The 12,953-nt window shown below is 35.6% G+C and overlaps 1 protein-coding gene across 2 annotated transcripts in view; it reads right to left on the reverse strand.

The window, feature by feature from the left end:
• Window positions 1–12,953, reverse strand: part of FBXL4 (F-box and leucine rich repeat protein 4) — a 79,251-nt gene that overhangs the window by 28,627 nt on the left and 37,671 nt on the right. For both annotated transcript variants that reach the window (XM_025862903.2, XM_073893688.1), the window contains exon 6: window positions 8,472–8,685. In XM_025862903.2, coding sequence (XP_025718688.1) covers window positions 8,472–8,685 — 214 coding nt within the window. The remainder of the gene's footprint in view (window positions 1–8,471; window positions 8,686–12,953) is intronic.

The following is a 12,953-nucleotide window of genomic DNA, read 5'->3' on the forward strand; positions in this document are numbered from 1 at the left end:
ATCTGCTTAATACATGTGTTTATCTGATAATGAAAAAAAATGAATTGATAAGAGCTAACTATTATTCATGCAACACAAGTTTACTGAATACCTACTACATATACTCATTATAGTGAACACCAGACACTGTTCTATGTACTACTCGTGAAGAAGTATACAGTCAAACATGGTCCTTCCAATTATGGAGTTCGCAAGTTAGGAATGAACATTCCTTTCACCAGAAATAAATCGAAAGGGTGAAAGAGATAATTCAGCCTAAATCTCCCTTAGCACACGATGGGAAAGATACTCCTATTTAGGAAGATCTATAAGAATACTTCCCAGAGGTGGAAATATTTGTGTAGGATCATGCTGAGTAAATCTGCCCTACCATTTTCACATTTACACAAGTTCATCTGATTTATAAAGTGTGTGGTTCTTTTAAACATATAACCTAATTTGGTCTTCTCAATAGCCTATGTGATAGGGTAAGCTTGTTGTTGTTTTTTTTTTTAATAGACAAATAAACGTTTAGCTTAGTACAAGTGACTTCCCCAAGCACATAAATCTTTTAAGTGGAAAAACCAAGATAAGGACTAAGTTATATGACTTAGGTCCATGATACAGACTAAACAACAAACATCTTCCCAGTTTTTAAATTATCAAATAGTGTGTGAATCAGATACCTGAACCCTACTGCTAAGCAAAAGTTTTAATCACAGCTAAAGTCTCAACAAGATCCTACTGCTGCTTTCTCTCACTGTAGGTACCAGCTACAGTATTAGCCAAAGCAGTGGAGCTGGGCAGAAAAAAAAATTTTTTTTTTATTTGATAAATTTGATGTGTGGCACTCTGTAAATTTAAGGTGTATAGCATGATACTTTAATACCTTTATATACTGTAATATGATTGCGATTGAAGCAATCAATAAATTATATCATTACAGTGTAATATTATTGTCTATATGCCTTACACTGTGCATTAGGTCTCTTTGGCTTATTTATTACACGGTACACATTTGTACCCTTAAATACTATTCATCTTATCCTCCCCCTACCCCTTATCCCCTGGAAGCCACCAATTTACTTTGTTTTTTTTCTTTTTATAGGTTTGACTTTTTAAATGAACTAGGCCAGATAAAAAGCTGGGTTCAAAAACTGGTGACAATGACAACTAGGAGTTATTTTAAAGTTGCTCTCATTTTAGTTTATTACCAAAGCAGCAATCAGGCAGTACAAAGGATATGCACCAGGATACAACCCCAGCTCCCGACAAGGTTACTCATGAGGCTCAGTGGTCAATGCAGCAGCCCTAATGGTAAAATCTGTCAGGGAGAGAGAAGCCCACTGCCCTGTGCTCACTGCCTGTTTCACCACTGGCTCAGGAAGGGGCCCCATCAGCATGCCAGGATCTACCTACCAGCATAAAAGGCAATTCTCACGCTATTATGCTTTCATTCTCCCAGGTTCTCAGTCTTCTTGAGTAATCAGACCTGCAACACGCCTGGCTATGCCTAACCACTTAGAACATACCACTAGACATCAACAGCATATCATTTTACATGCCAATATTATTTGTGGGATTATCTATCCCAATGCTACTCTCCATTACGGTATAATATTGAGAATTGGCCTATATAAACTATTTGCTTAAAGCAGTTTATTACATATTGATTCCACAAACTATTACTTAAATGTAATTTGAATATATATAAGTTGAATAACTTATTTATAAGTGCAGAACAACTAAGACTTCAAAGTAAGTTTGTTCATAATAAAAATAAAACATCGGGGTGCACATACCCCTTCAGATCCCTACATTTGTATCTTTGGGGTAAATACCCAGTAGTACAATGGCTGGATCGTCGGGTAGCTCTATTTTCAACTTTTTGAGGAACCTCCATACTGTTTTCCAGAGTGGCTGCACCAGTTTGCATTCCCACCAACAGTGTAGGAGGGTTCCCCCTTCTCCGCATCCCCGCCAACATCTGTCGTTTCCTGACTTGTTAATTTTAGCCATTCTGACTGGTGTGAGGTGGTATCTCATTGAGGTTTTGATTTGGATTTCCCTGATGCCGAGCGATGCTGAGCACTAGCAGCACTGTCCACAATAGCCAAACTGTGGAAAGAGCCAAGCTGTCCATCGACAGATGAATGGATAAAGAAGATGTGGTATATATACACAATGGAATATTATGCAGCCATAAAAAGGAATGAGATCTTGCCATTTGCAATGACGTGGATGGAACTGGAGGGTGTTATGCTGAGTGAAATAAGTCAATCAGAGAAAGACATGTATCATATGACCTCACTGATATGAGGAATTCTTAATCTCAGGAAACAAACTGAGGGTTGCTGGAGTGGGGGTGGGGTGGGAGGGATGGGGTGGCTGGGTGATAGACATTGGAGAGGGTATGTGCTATGGTGAGCACTGTGAATTGTGCAAGACTGTTGAATCACAGATCTGTACCTCTGAAACAAATAATGCAATATATGTTAAGAAAAAAAAAAGAAGAAGAAGATAGCAGGAGGGGAAGAATGAAAGGGGGGAAATCGGAGGGGGAGATGAACCATGAGAGACGATGGACTCTGAAAAACAAACTGAGGGTTCTAGAGGGGAGGGGGGTAGGGGGATGGGTTAGCCTGGTGATGGGTATTAAAGAGGGCACGTTCTGCGTGGAGCCACTGGGTGTTATGCACAATGAATCATGGAACAGTACATCAAAAACTAATGATGTAATGTATGGTGATTAACATAACAATAAAAAAATTTAAAGAAAAAAACCCATAATAAAAATAAAAGACAAAACTTCCACTTCCCTGTAGTAGTTTCAACTAGAAAATATTTATATAATATAACTTGGTAGTTCATATATTACACTGGATTGTGATGTTGTGTGTGCTAGTTACAACGTCATACTTCCTTACCAGTTGCAAACTAGAAAAGGAATAGGTAGTAAGGAAAAATCTCTGGTTTAAATAGAGACAGCCAAGTTATTAGAATAACCACCATTCTATGCTTTTATATATCTTATAATTTTAATTATAACACTAAGACCACCAAAGCCAGGTTCAAAACCTGACTCTAACTTATTGCTCTGTGCCCCTAGGAAAGTTACTAATCTTTGGGACCTCCATTTGATCATCTGTAAGATGAGAGTGACACCACTTTCACTGGACTAGTGTAAAGAATTAAATTAAATGCAAAATGTCTAGGACAGCAAACACAATATATTCAGGAAGCTTTCTCAAACTTTGGGACTAAAACCCAGGTCTCCAATATCGCCTAAAGTTTTGTTCACTATGCACAAAGACTTACTTAAGTCTTATAAAATGGCACAGATGTATTATGTTTATTAGTGGAAATTATATATAGACACATAAAGTCTAACTCTACTAAATCATAAATCTAACCTCTGTGAAGTTAAATGCTATAACAGACTCAACATTTTATAATATTCATTTTTGCTTATTTTAGAACTTTGTAGAATTTAGAAAAATGGGTAAAAGTGGCACTGGATAATTTGTATTCCTTATTTTAAAAAAAAAAACTCTCCCAAGAAGTTCAAATTTGTATATTCTTTTTCTTCTACATATTTCTTTAGAGCAAACAGAGGCGTTTAAGATTTAACTGCTGTTCCTTCTTTTCAAAACAGTTTATAACATCAGAATGTACTGCCAATGATTACATGGAAGGCTTAGAGAGAAGCCAGGCCCCTAGATCGTGTCTTCTTATTCTGTTTGCTCTTCCTCCACCAACACCACTGAGTGCAGGATAGGAAATGTACATGCATGGAAGAAAGAAGGGGTGACGTAATGCTTTGCTTAAGCGAAGAGGGAAGTGTTTGCAGATTGGTATGTATACCAGTGTTACAGCTTCTGCTTGTTAATAGAGACCAGCTGATCATGCTGCCTTCTCCCTTTATTCCTGCGAGCTGCTTAGTACCCACGTCAGTGTCTGAGATAGAGCCCAAGGATGAGAGGACGATAGAAGTGAGTACAGGTAAAGAGCACTGAATACAGACTTGAGAAGCAATGAACGTAAGTACTGCCTGTGTTTTTCCCAATTTTGGATTTTCCCTTTTATATCACTGAAATGGCATTATTTTTTATTTTATTGTATGTCAACTGTAAATCATTAAAATTTAATTTTATGAACTTTTTTACATATTCGATATCAGAAAAATTATATAAAACAAAGTTATAGATTATTTTTATAATATTTTAGCAGATGTACTAATAAAAATAAACTTTAAGAGGTAGTAACATAGGGTACAATACATATTTTATTTAATGGATTCACAGAATAATTTTACATCTATATTGAAGTAACTGAAAGAAACTGGAGCTGATGCTATCTAGACTTAGATACATATGTATAGATCTCCACTCTTGAAATAGGAATCAAACTTTTTAAAAAATATACTCTTATGTGGAATTTAAGAAACAAAACAAAGGAAAAAAGAGACAAAAAATAACACTCTTAAATAAAAAGAACAACTGGGTGGTTGCCAGAGGGATGGTGAACGGGAGGGTGGGTAAAAGGGGATCAACAGTACACTTAACACAATGAGTACTAATATACAGAATTGTTGAATCATTATATTGTATACTTGAAATTAATAAAAAATGAAAGAAAATGATTTCAGAAATATATAGTCATATTCTATCAGTTTCTTAAGGTAAATTAAAGAAAACTGGATCGTTTAATGATTTCCTAACATCTAGATCATGTTAATACAGAACATTTTAAAAGCATCCCATGGGATATTTCTTTTTAAGATTTTATTTATTTATTTGAGAGAGAGAGAGCACAGGCAGGCGGAGGAGTAGAAAGAGAGGAAGAAGCAGGCTCCCCGCTGAGCAGGGAGCCCAATGCGGGACTTGATCCCAGGACTCTGGGATCATGACCTGAGCGGAAGGCAGAAGCTCAACAGACTGAGCCACCCAGGCACCAACCATGGGATATTTTTTTTAAAAATCATCACAGATGTAAGATACCTAGCAGGTTAATATAATTTCTTGGTTCTTACCCTATTTTTCTTCCTGATGATTTATTCAATAATTAACTTTGCTATATTTCTTCTTAAAGTTAAATTTAACCAGAAAATTTTTGAAGGAGGCATTATCTTGCTCAAAGGATCTCAGAGTTTATAGTACATAGACCAATGAAGTAGTAAAAATACCAATAAAAATAAGATATGGTATAATTTAAGAATGGACAGACCTACCCAAGAAAAGATAGCTGACGATTTTATACTCACAAATGGTTAAGTCATTTCACGACAGACGAATGAAAACAGGGGCTAATATTATCTTTAAACTGGCATTCAGGGACAATAGCCCTTTCATATTACAAAGAAATCTGGGAATTTCAGACTATGTGACTCACCCTAGATCATTAAGCTTGTCACTGGGCCAGAACTAGAATCAGTCTCCGTTCTAACATACTAGGTCACCAGTTAAACTCTAGCTAAACATTTTGCCCCAAATTGAAAATAACTGTATTAAACAGAAGCTCTTATACTCACATACTCAGGCTTCCATAGATTAGAAAAAAAACCATGTCTGTAAAAAGGTATATACTCTGATCTACCAATAAAAAAGGCTATATACCGAGATGGTTTTATAGGTAAATTCTATAACAGGTAATTTCCATCTATTCAAGTTATGCCAGATCAAAGAGAAAAACAGGAGCTTCCCAAATCATTTTGCTATGCTGTCACAATCCTAGCCCCAAACCTGATAAAATAGCATGAAAAGGAAAACCACAGCTCAATCTCACTTATTATAGACACTGTTATAGACACTGCATGTACATTAAAGCATTTAAGCCTCACAACAACTCTTCGTGATGCATACTATTATTATCTCCATTTGGGTCAAGAAACTTCCTCAAGGTAACAATTCATAAGTGATAAAGCTAGAATTCAAATTCAGGCAATTCAGCTCCAAAATATTAGGAAACTAACCTAGTTTTCTATTAAATTAAAAACATGGAGGGATGCAAGGACTATTCAACATAAGTCATTATACTCTTAAGTAAAAGAATAAAAAAGATGAATGCAGTAAGGGAGGCTTAAAAATAATATACATTTTTAATAAAATATTCTTAATCAAACAAGAATGATAAAAACTACTTAGCAGAAAGCAACATCAAACAACATATAAAATTAGTAAGCTGCATTAGAAGCTGTCTGTTTAATTCGATACTAAAGTTCCAGTGCCTAAAACAGTGCCTGGCACATAATAGGTAGTCAAATATTTGTTGTATAGATATTTTTGAAATGAAATAATAACATATCCCCACTATATTAAAAATAAGACTGGTGTATCTGTTATGATTCTATTATTCTACACTACTTATTAAGTTCTATCTAATGAAGCAACACTTCAAATATTGAAAAAGAAAGAAAAAGTGTATTAATTTTGAGGTTATATAATTGTATCATTAGAAAATCCAAAAGACATAAGTAAAAAGTTATTAGAACAATTATGAGCATTCAACAAGCTGAGCAAATACAAGATACATATAGAAAAAACAATAAACTCTAAACTAACAATAGTCAATCAAAATTAAATAGAAGAAACAGTATCTGAGACTATAAAATGCAAAAGATAAATCTTCTAACCAGGATATAAGACCTAAGTGAAGAAAACTATAACATGCTCTTGGATGTAAAACAAGGCCTACATGAATGATAGGAAGCCTTATTAAAGAGCAAAATGAAATATAATGTACTTCTAATAAAATCCCTGCTGAAAGATACAACCAGAAGAAGAATATACAAGGATTAACAAAAATTTTTAAAAAGAATAGAGATGAGATTTTCCCTACCATAGAGTAAAATATACTACAAAACTGCCACGATGATATTATTAGCACTAACATTTATTTATTGAGAGTTTACTATGTTCTAGGTACCCTCTAGGCACTTTACATGTAATTTGCACTTTACATGTAATTTAATTCTCACAATGACCCTGAGATATGTATTTTTATTCTCTCCATTTTAGAGAAAAGAAAACTGAAATACCAGAGGTTAAATACAAAAATTCAAGATAGTCAAGGGTTCACTATAGCGGGAAAGCATCTGGTATACCATTTTGGAAAAGTAATTTGGTTATCTTATTCATTCACTTAATAAATATTTATCAAATGACCAATCTTACCAAGTACCATTCTAGACATTGGAAATATGGCAATGAAAAAGATGTACAAGACTCCTACCTTCATGACATTTATATCCCAGTATAAGGAGACAGATATCAGGAAGAAAACAAAATCACTTCAGATGCTAAGAAGGAAATAAAACTGGATGATATGAAAGAAACAAACCAGAAAGTGGGGGGGCTACCTTTTTATCGATGTCCAAAAAGTGATCTCTGAAGAAAAAAAATACTTGAACACTGAGCTAAGAAAAGGGCAGCCACATAATAAACTGGAAGAATATTCTAGACAGGCAGAAAGCAAGAGCCATGAGCTGGGACCAGGTCAGAATGTTCAAGTAACAGAAAGGTCAACATGACTGGAGTAGAGGAAAGGAGTATATGACAATAAGTGGGTGTTTACTACAGGGGCCCAGGCACATCCTCTTTGATCCAGCAATACCACTTACAGGACTCTATCCTACAGCAATAACAGCATGTATATCAAAACTCTGCACAAAAGAATGTTATTGCTAGATAATTTGTAAAAGGAAAACAACTGGAAAAACCTGAAGGCTGATCACTTGGGGAATGGTTGAACAGATTATGGTATAACCTATACTACAGTTAATGAAAAGAGTCAAATGCTCTATGTAGTGATCTGGAAAGAAGTCCTAGAGATACTATGCGAAAAAAAGCAAGTAGATCAATATAAATGACAAGATTCCATTTTTCATTAATGAGACTCCTAAACTATGGCATGGAAAAAAAATTTTTTAAGATTTTATTTATTTATTTGAGAGGGGGAGAGAGGGAGAGAGAGAGAGCGCAAGAGCAGGGAGAGGAAGAAGCAGACTCCCCGATGAGCAGGGAGACTGGCTCAGGGTTCGATTTCAGGACACTGGGATCATGACCTGAGCCTAAGGCAGATGTTTAACCAACTGAGCCACCCAGGCGCCCCATGGTACTGAGAATTTTAACTTCTAGGTCTAGCCCTGGATAAATTCCACTTTGCTTCCTCCTCATTCTACCTCCTTCTCTAATTCATTCCCTGCCAGCATTTCAGCTCCCCTCAACCCATTGCTTATTTTTTTACCTGGAAACATGAACAACCTTACAAAAATTTTAAAACACAGAGAAGAACGTTTTCCTATAATTATACAAACAATACAATAGACTAAATAATTTTGAAACGACTGAATCAGCTCTATTAATTTTAGAATAGTCAAGTGGCATCAAAATCTATTTAAAAATCAGAAAGCATATTATCATGAGCAATCACAGGCAACTAAATATTCAGCTGGCTATCACACTAGCAAAGATGTAAATGATGATGATTCTTACCTCTACTTTTGTTCTATAGAGAACAAGTCGTCTAAGACCGCATAACTTGGCAATGTGGTTGAAAGCTTGAGGTGGTAGTTTATCACAGGATGAGAGATTTAAGTCCTGTAGATTTGGACACATCTCAGAAATAATCTCCAAGCAAGTTTCATTAAGAAAGTGGCTGCAAGATAATTCAAGGCGCACTAATTCAGATCCACAAACCTTCAGAAACCTGTAAAAACAATGTTCCGTGTGAATTTTGTAAAACTAAAAGATACTTTTGCAAGTACATTGGAATTACCTCAACTCTTAGTAGATACCTTCAGAAGAATGGATTTCTATTACAGAAAATGTAAAACTCGTTTCCCTTAAATTCTCATTTACTACTTACCAAAATAGGCATGATTAGGCTAAAATAATTCAACCTGATATAAGATGTATTCATATCATATAAAAAGTCAGCTAATGCGAAGTGAAAAATTAAGAAAGTAGAGAATGTATTTCTCCTATCTAAAATTCACATCTGAATGGTAGAGCCAAAAAACCAAAAACATAACATAACTCTTAGAAGTATTTCCCCCTAAACAATACCCATACAGTACTGGATAATTTATTTTGAATGTGGCACACAAGGTGAAAGCTTTAATTAAATGACCTCAAAATAAATCAGACTAGCCTCCTCTCAACTAAGGAAATGTCTGAACTGGTTTAACTGTCCTATTGTAATGTTCCTTAAAACTATTACTATTTACTAGACTGATGTTGAAATTATTACAAGATATTCAATTACAGCTTCACATAAATACACAGAAATAATTCAACATGGCGGACATAAAACTCTGTATCAGAGTGGTAATAACAATATTTATTGTAGTTGCATTACAGATGGGGGAGGACAGTCCTGTCTATAATCATCATCTGAAAATCATATAAAAGTAAGTGTGAGTCTAGGAATATTTGAATCCATGAAACTTCATCAACTAAGCAAACTGAACCCTTAAGTGCACCAATTACCCCTGTCCAGGTCTCTTGACATTTTCTTGCCTAACACAGTGCCACGGTGCATCAGTAACATACTGTTAGTTTATTTATGCCATGTCTTTCTTCCTGAATGGATTAATTAGCTTCCAAATAGACATATAAAGGAAAATTAACTAAATCAATCCCTTATGAAAATAAAAGAAGTAACACTGGACTTCTAAGTCAAACGATTAATTTCTTGCCCTGTTCCACTTCCTGGCATGTGACCTTGGAAAAGGCATTTACCCAAGTCTCAGCACTTTCTCAGCTGTAAAAGGCAGACTAGAATTACATAACAGCACTCACCAAACTGCCTCATGGTTTTGAACATCAAACAATATGTGAAAGCAGTTGGTAAAGGTCAAAGCACCCCACAAACATGAAAATACAAGTTGAATCTTGGCCAACTCACATTCAAACAACAATAAAAAATTCAATTGCTACAAATTTATTTTAAATGTTGAAAATAACTATTGCCCACATATCTTATTTATACCTGAACACCCATTTATTCTTACTCCATTGCAATATGTGTTTTGCTCTCCCTAACTTTGCCCTTTCCTTTTAAATGCCAAACTCAATGCCCTTTCTTTTCAGTGCTTGAATTACTTGACTTATTGTGGCATTTCACACAACTGCCCACCCCTTCCTTAAAATTCCCTGACACTCCTCAAGCTACTCCCTTTCCCAGATTTCTTCCAACCTGTCTCACTACTGTTACCTTTGCTAAATTGAATTAGCTAAACTGCGGTTTACACCAAGCATGTTCACTTATTCATTCAACAAATATTTACTGAGCTCCTATTATGATCCAGGCATTACTCTAGGCCCTGGGGAGTTAGCAGTGGACAAAACAAAGTCCTGGCTCTCATGGAGCTTACTGATATTTTGGTAGGAGAGGTAGGCTATAAACAAGTAAATGAGTAAAACAAATAGTATTAGAAAGTGAAAAGTGTGGAGGAGGAAATAAAAGCAGGGAAGGGCAATAGGAAGTATCAAGCGTAGGTAGGGTGGTCAGAGATGCCTCACTGAGAAGATGAGTCAAGACCCAAGACCCAAAGGAAGTACGGCAGTAAGCAAAGCAGGTATCTGGGAAAGAACATTCCAGGCCGAGGGAAGGGCAAGCACAACAGCTCTGGGGCAGGATACCACGTAGAGTGAGGAAGCGTAAAGAGACTAATGCAGGAGGTACAAAGTGAGGGAGAGATGAGGAGCAGGTCAGAGAGGTTAAGAGGCAGTTCATATAATGTGTGTCCCATAAACACTTCGGCTTTGAGGGAGATGGCATTCTCAATCATGAGAGGGCTTTGAGCATAAGAGTGACACAACCTCCTTGTGTCTCAGCAGGATCACTCTGGTTTCTGTGTACAGCATAGACTGAAGGGGAAGAGGAGTAAAAATAGGGGACAGTCAAGACACCACTAAAATACTCAGGAAAGAGAAGACGGTGCACTGGATTCAGATGGTAGCACTGAATGTGGTGCTCAACATTCAGATTCTGGATCTATTTCAAAGGTGGGCAATGTATACTAAATTATGACACACCTTCTCTACACTGAACTGAACTCAGGCTCATCTATTCCTAAACCACTACATTTTTTTCCCTCTTAACTACAATGTCCTTCCCTACTAATTTGTAGGGAAGATTGAGATTTATAAGTTGCCTCAAATCCTTTGGCAACCGAACAGATTTTTGGCATACCCAATCCTTAGCACAATGTCAGGCATGGAAAAAACATTTGATGAGAGTTTACTGAATGTATCTTCCAATTAAGAAAATTCACTTGAAGAATTTAAGTTTCCTCTACTCCAGAACAGACTAAGTTCTATGGGCTCAGGGTATTTTTCCCTTACTAGGGTTAAACTATTCCCAAGAAATATGATGAAATTAACAATTTTACCTAACTTTGAGTATAAATAGTAGTTACAAGTAGTTCTTCATATTTTTGTAAGCTAGCAACCTAGAAATGGATGTAGGGTTTCAAAGAACTAAAAACTATTCTATTTTGATTTGATACTTGCAACACTTTGACATCTCTTTTCTCCTTACCTCATTATTGAACTTTTCTCCTCTAAAGAATTTAGAGAGAAGCCAGTCAGCAGAAAGCTAACTGTTAACAGACTAGAAAAGTTCCCAAATTGATTTAATGAATGACAGAATTTGAAAGCACAATAAAGATAATGATCATGCCTAGAGTACCTTTCGGACTTTCCCTCTCTTTTTCTATATTGCATATTTTTACTCTGAGCAGATTATTTAGTTAATATCCCCATACTGTGTCTTCCTAAACTTATAGGATCTATACTACCTACTTCTTCATGATCTCTGCAGTTCAAGAAGGCAGACGTAGTAGCAGACTCAATTAATTAGCCGAACACAACTCTTGTTTCTTTCCTTAATGCTCCTCATGTAAGTTTTATGTTACTGCATAATTACATACATGTTTTTGTCTTGGTCATCTATGTATTCGTCTCAATTGTGATACTGGTCACCTAAAAGGAGAACTACAGCTTCTTTATTTCCTACAGCCTCTTCATTCCATGATATGAATTCTCATAAAGTATTTCCTGATATTGAGGGTATTATGAGAAGACCTAAACTAGGTCTCTTGCTATGGGAAAAGAAAGAAATGGCTTATCCTTATGTGGTGAAGTAATTTGTCCAGAGTAATATAGGCACATAAGAAGTAATTTACTACATGGTAACTTGCACCCTAAAATAATAAAATCATATGAATAAATCATTTAATCTGAGTTTACTCATCAAAATAAAAGGCACCAATCCTCAGAACTTGCCTGATGTATAAAGGTAAGGGGGAAAAAAAGGGAAGGGGAGAATGAGACGTAAATGTCTATGGCTTCTGATTCCTAACGGTACATTTTATTAGCTGATTCTGAGTTTTCTGAAACAGCATATTTAAGATAAATCTTTAATCCCTTACAATTTGGAACATTTTTTAATACATCTGATCCAAAATAAAGCCATTAAAAACAAAACTCCTTGTTGGCAGGAGAAAGAAAGTCTTAAAATTGCCTTAAATCTCTGGGAATTGACATTCTAAAAGAGGTAACTGTATAAAGCATAGGTAGGCAATTGAATAAACAAACAAATAAGCAATAAGTTCTTTATCCCATAAAATTGTAGCTCTGTGTCAAAACACCTAATAAAATTCTTGAATCTAAAAAGCATCCAAGAATGTTTTCTGAATGAAACAATTAGAGGAGTCAGGGATAAAAATCTCTACATAACTGAGGTGGAGATCAAGGTGATTAATTTGGGCAACTATCCAAAGAAAAATAGTAGTGGAAAAATAAACCTAAGGCTTTTTGAGCATCAGAGTGATACGATTAAACCTCAAAGCACAAACAGGTGGGGTGGGGGTGGGGGCAAAGAAATGTCAAAGACTAGGGAACTCTATTATAAAAGAAAAGTGGAATTATAAAAGATGTGGTTCTAATGAGTAATGATATGCATGAGCA

This window comes from Callorhinus ursinus, unplaced genomic scaffold (assembly GCF_003265705.2).
Source record: "Callorhinus ursinus isolate GAN/ISIS: 27379988/994484 unplaced genomic scaffold, GSC_fseal_2.0 scaffold6, whole genome shotgun sequence".
NCBI classification, from domain to species: Eukaryota; Metazoa; Chordata; class Mammalia; order Carnivora; family Otariidae; genus Callorhinus; species Callorhinus ursinus.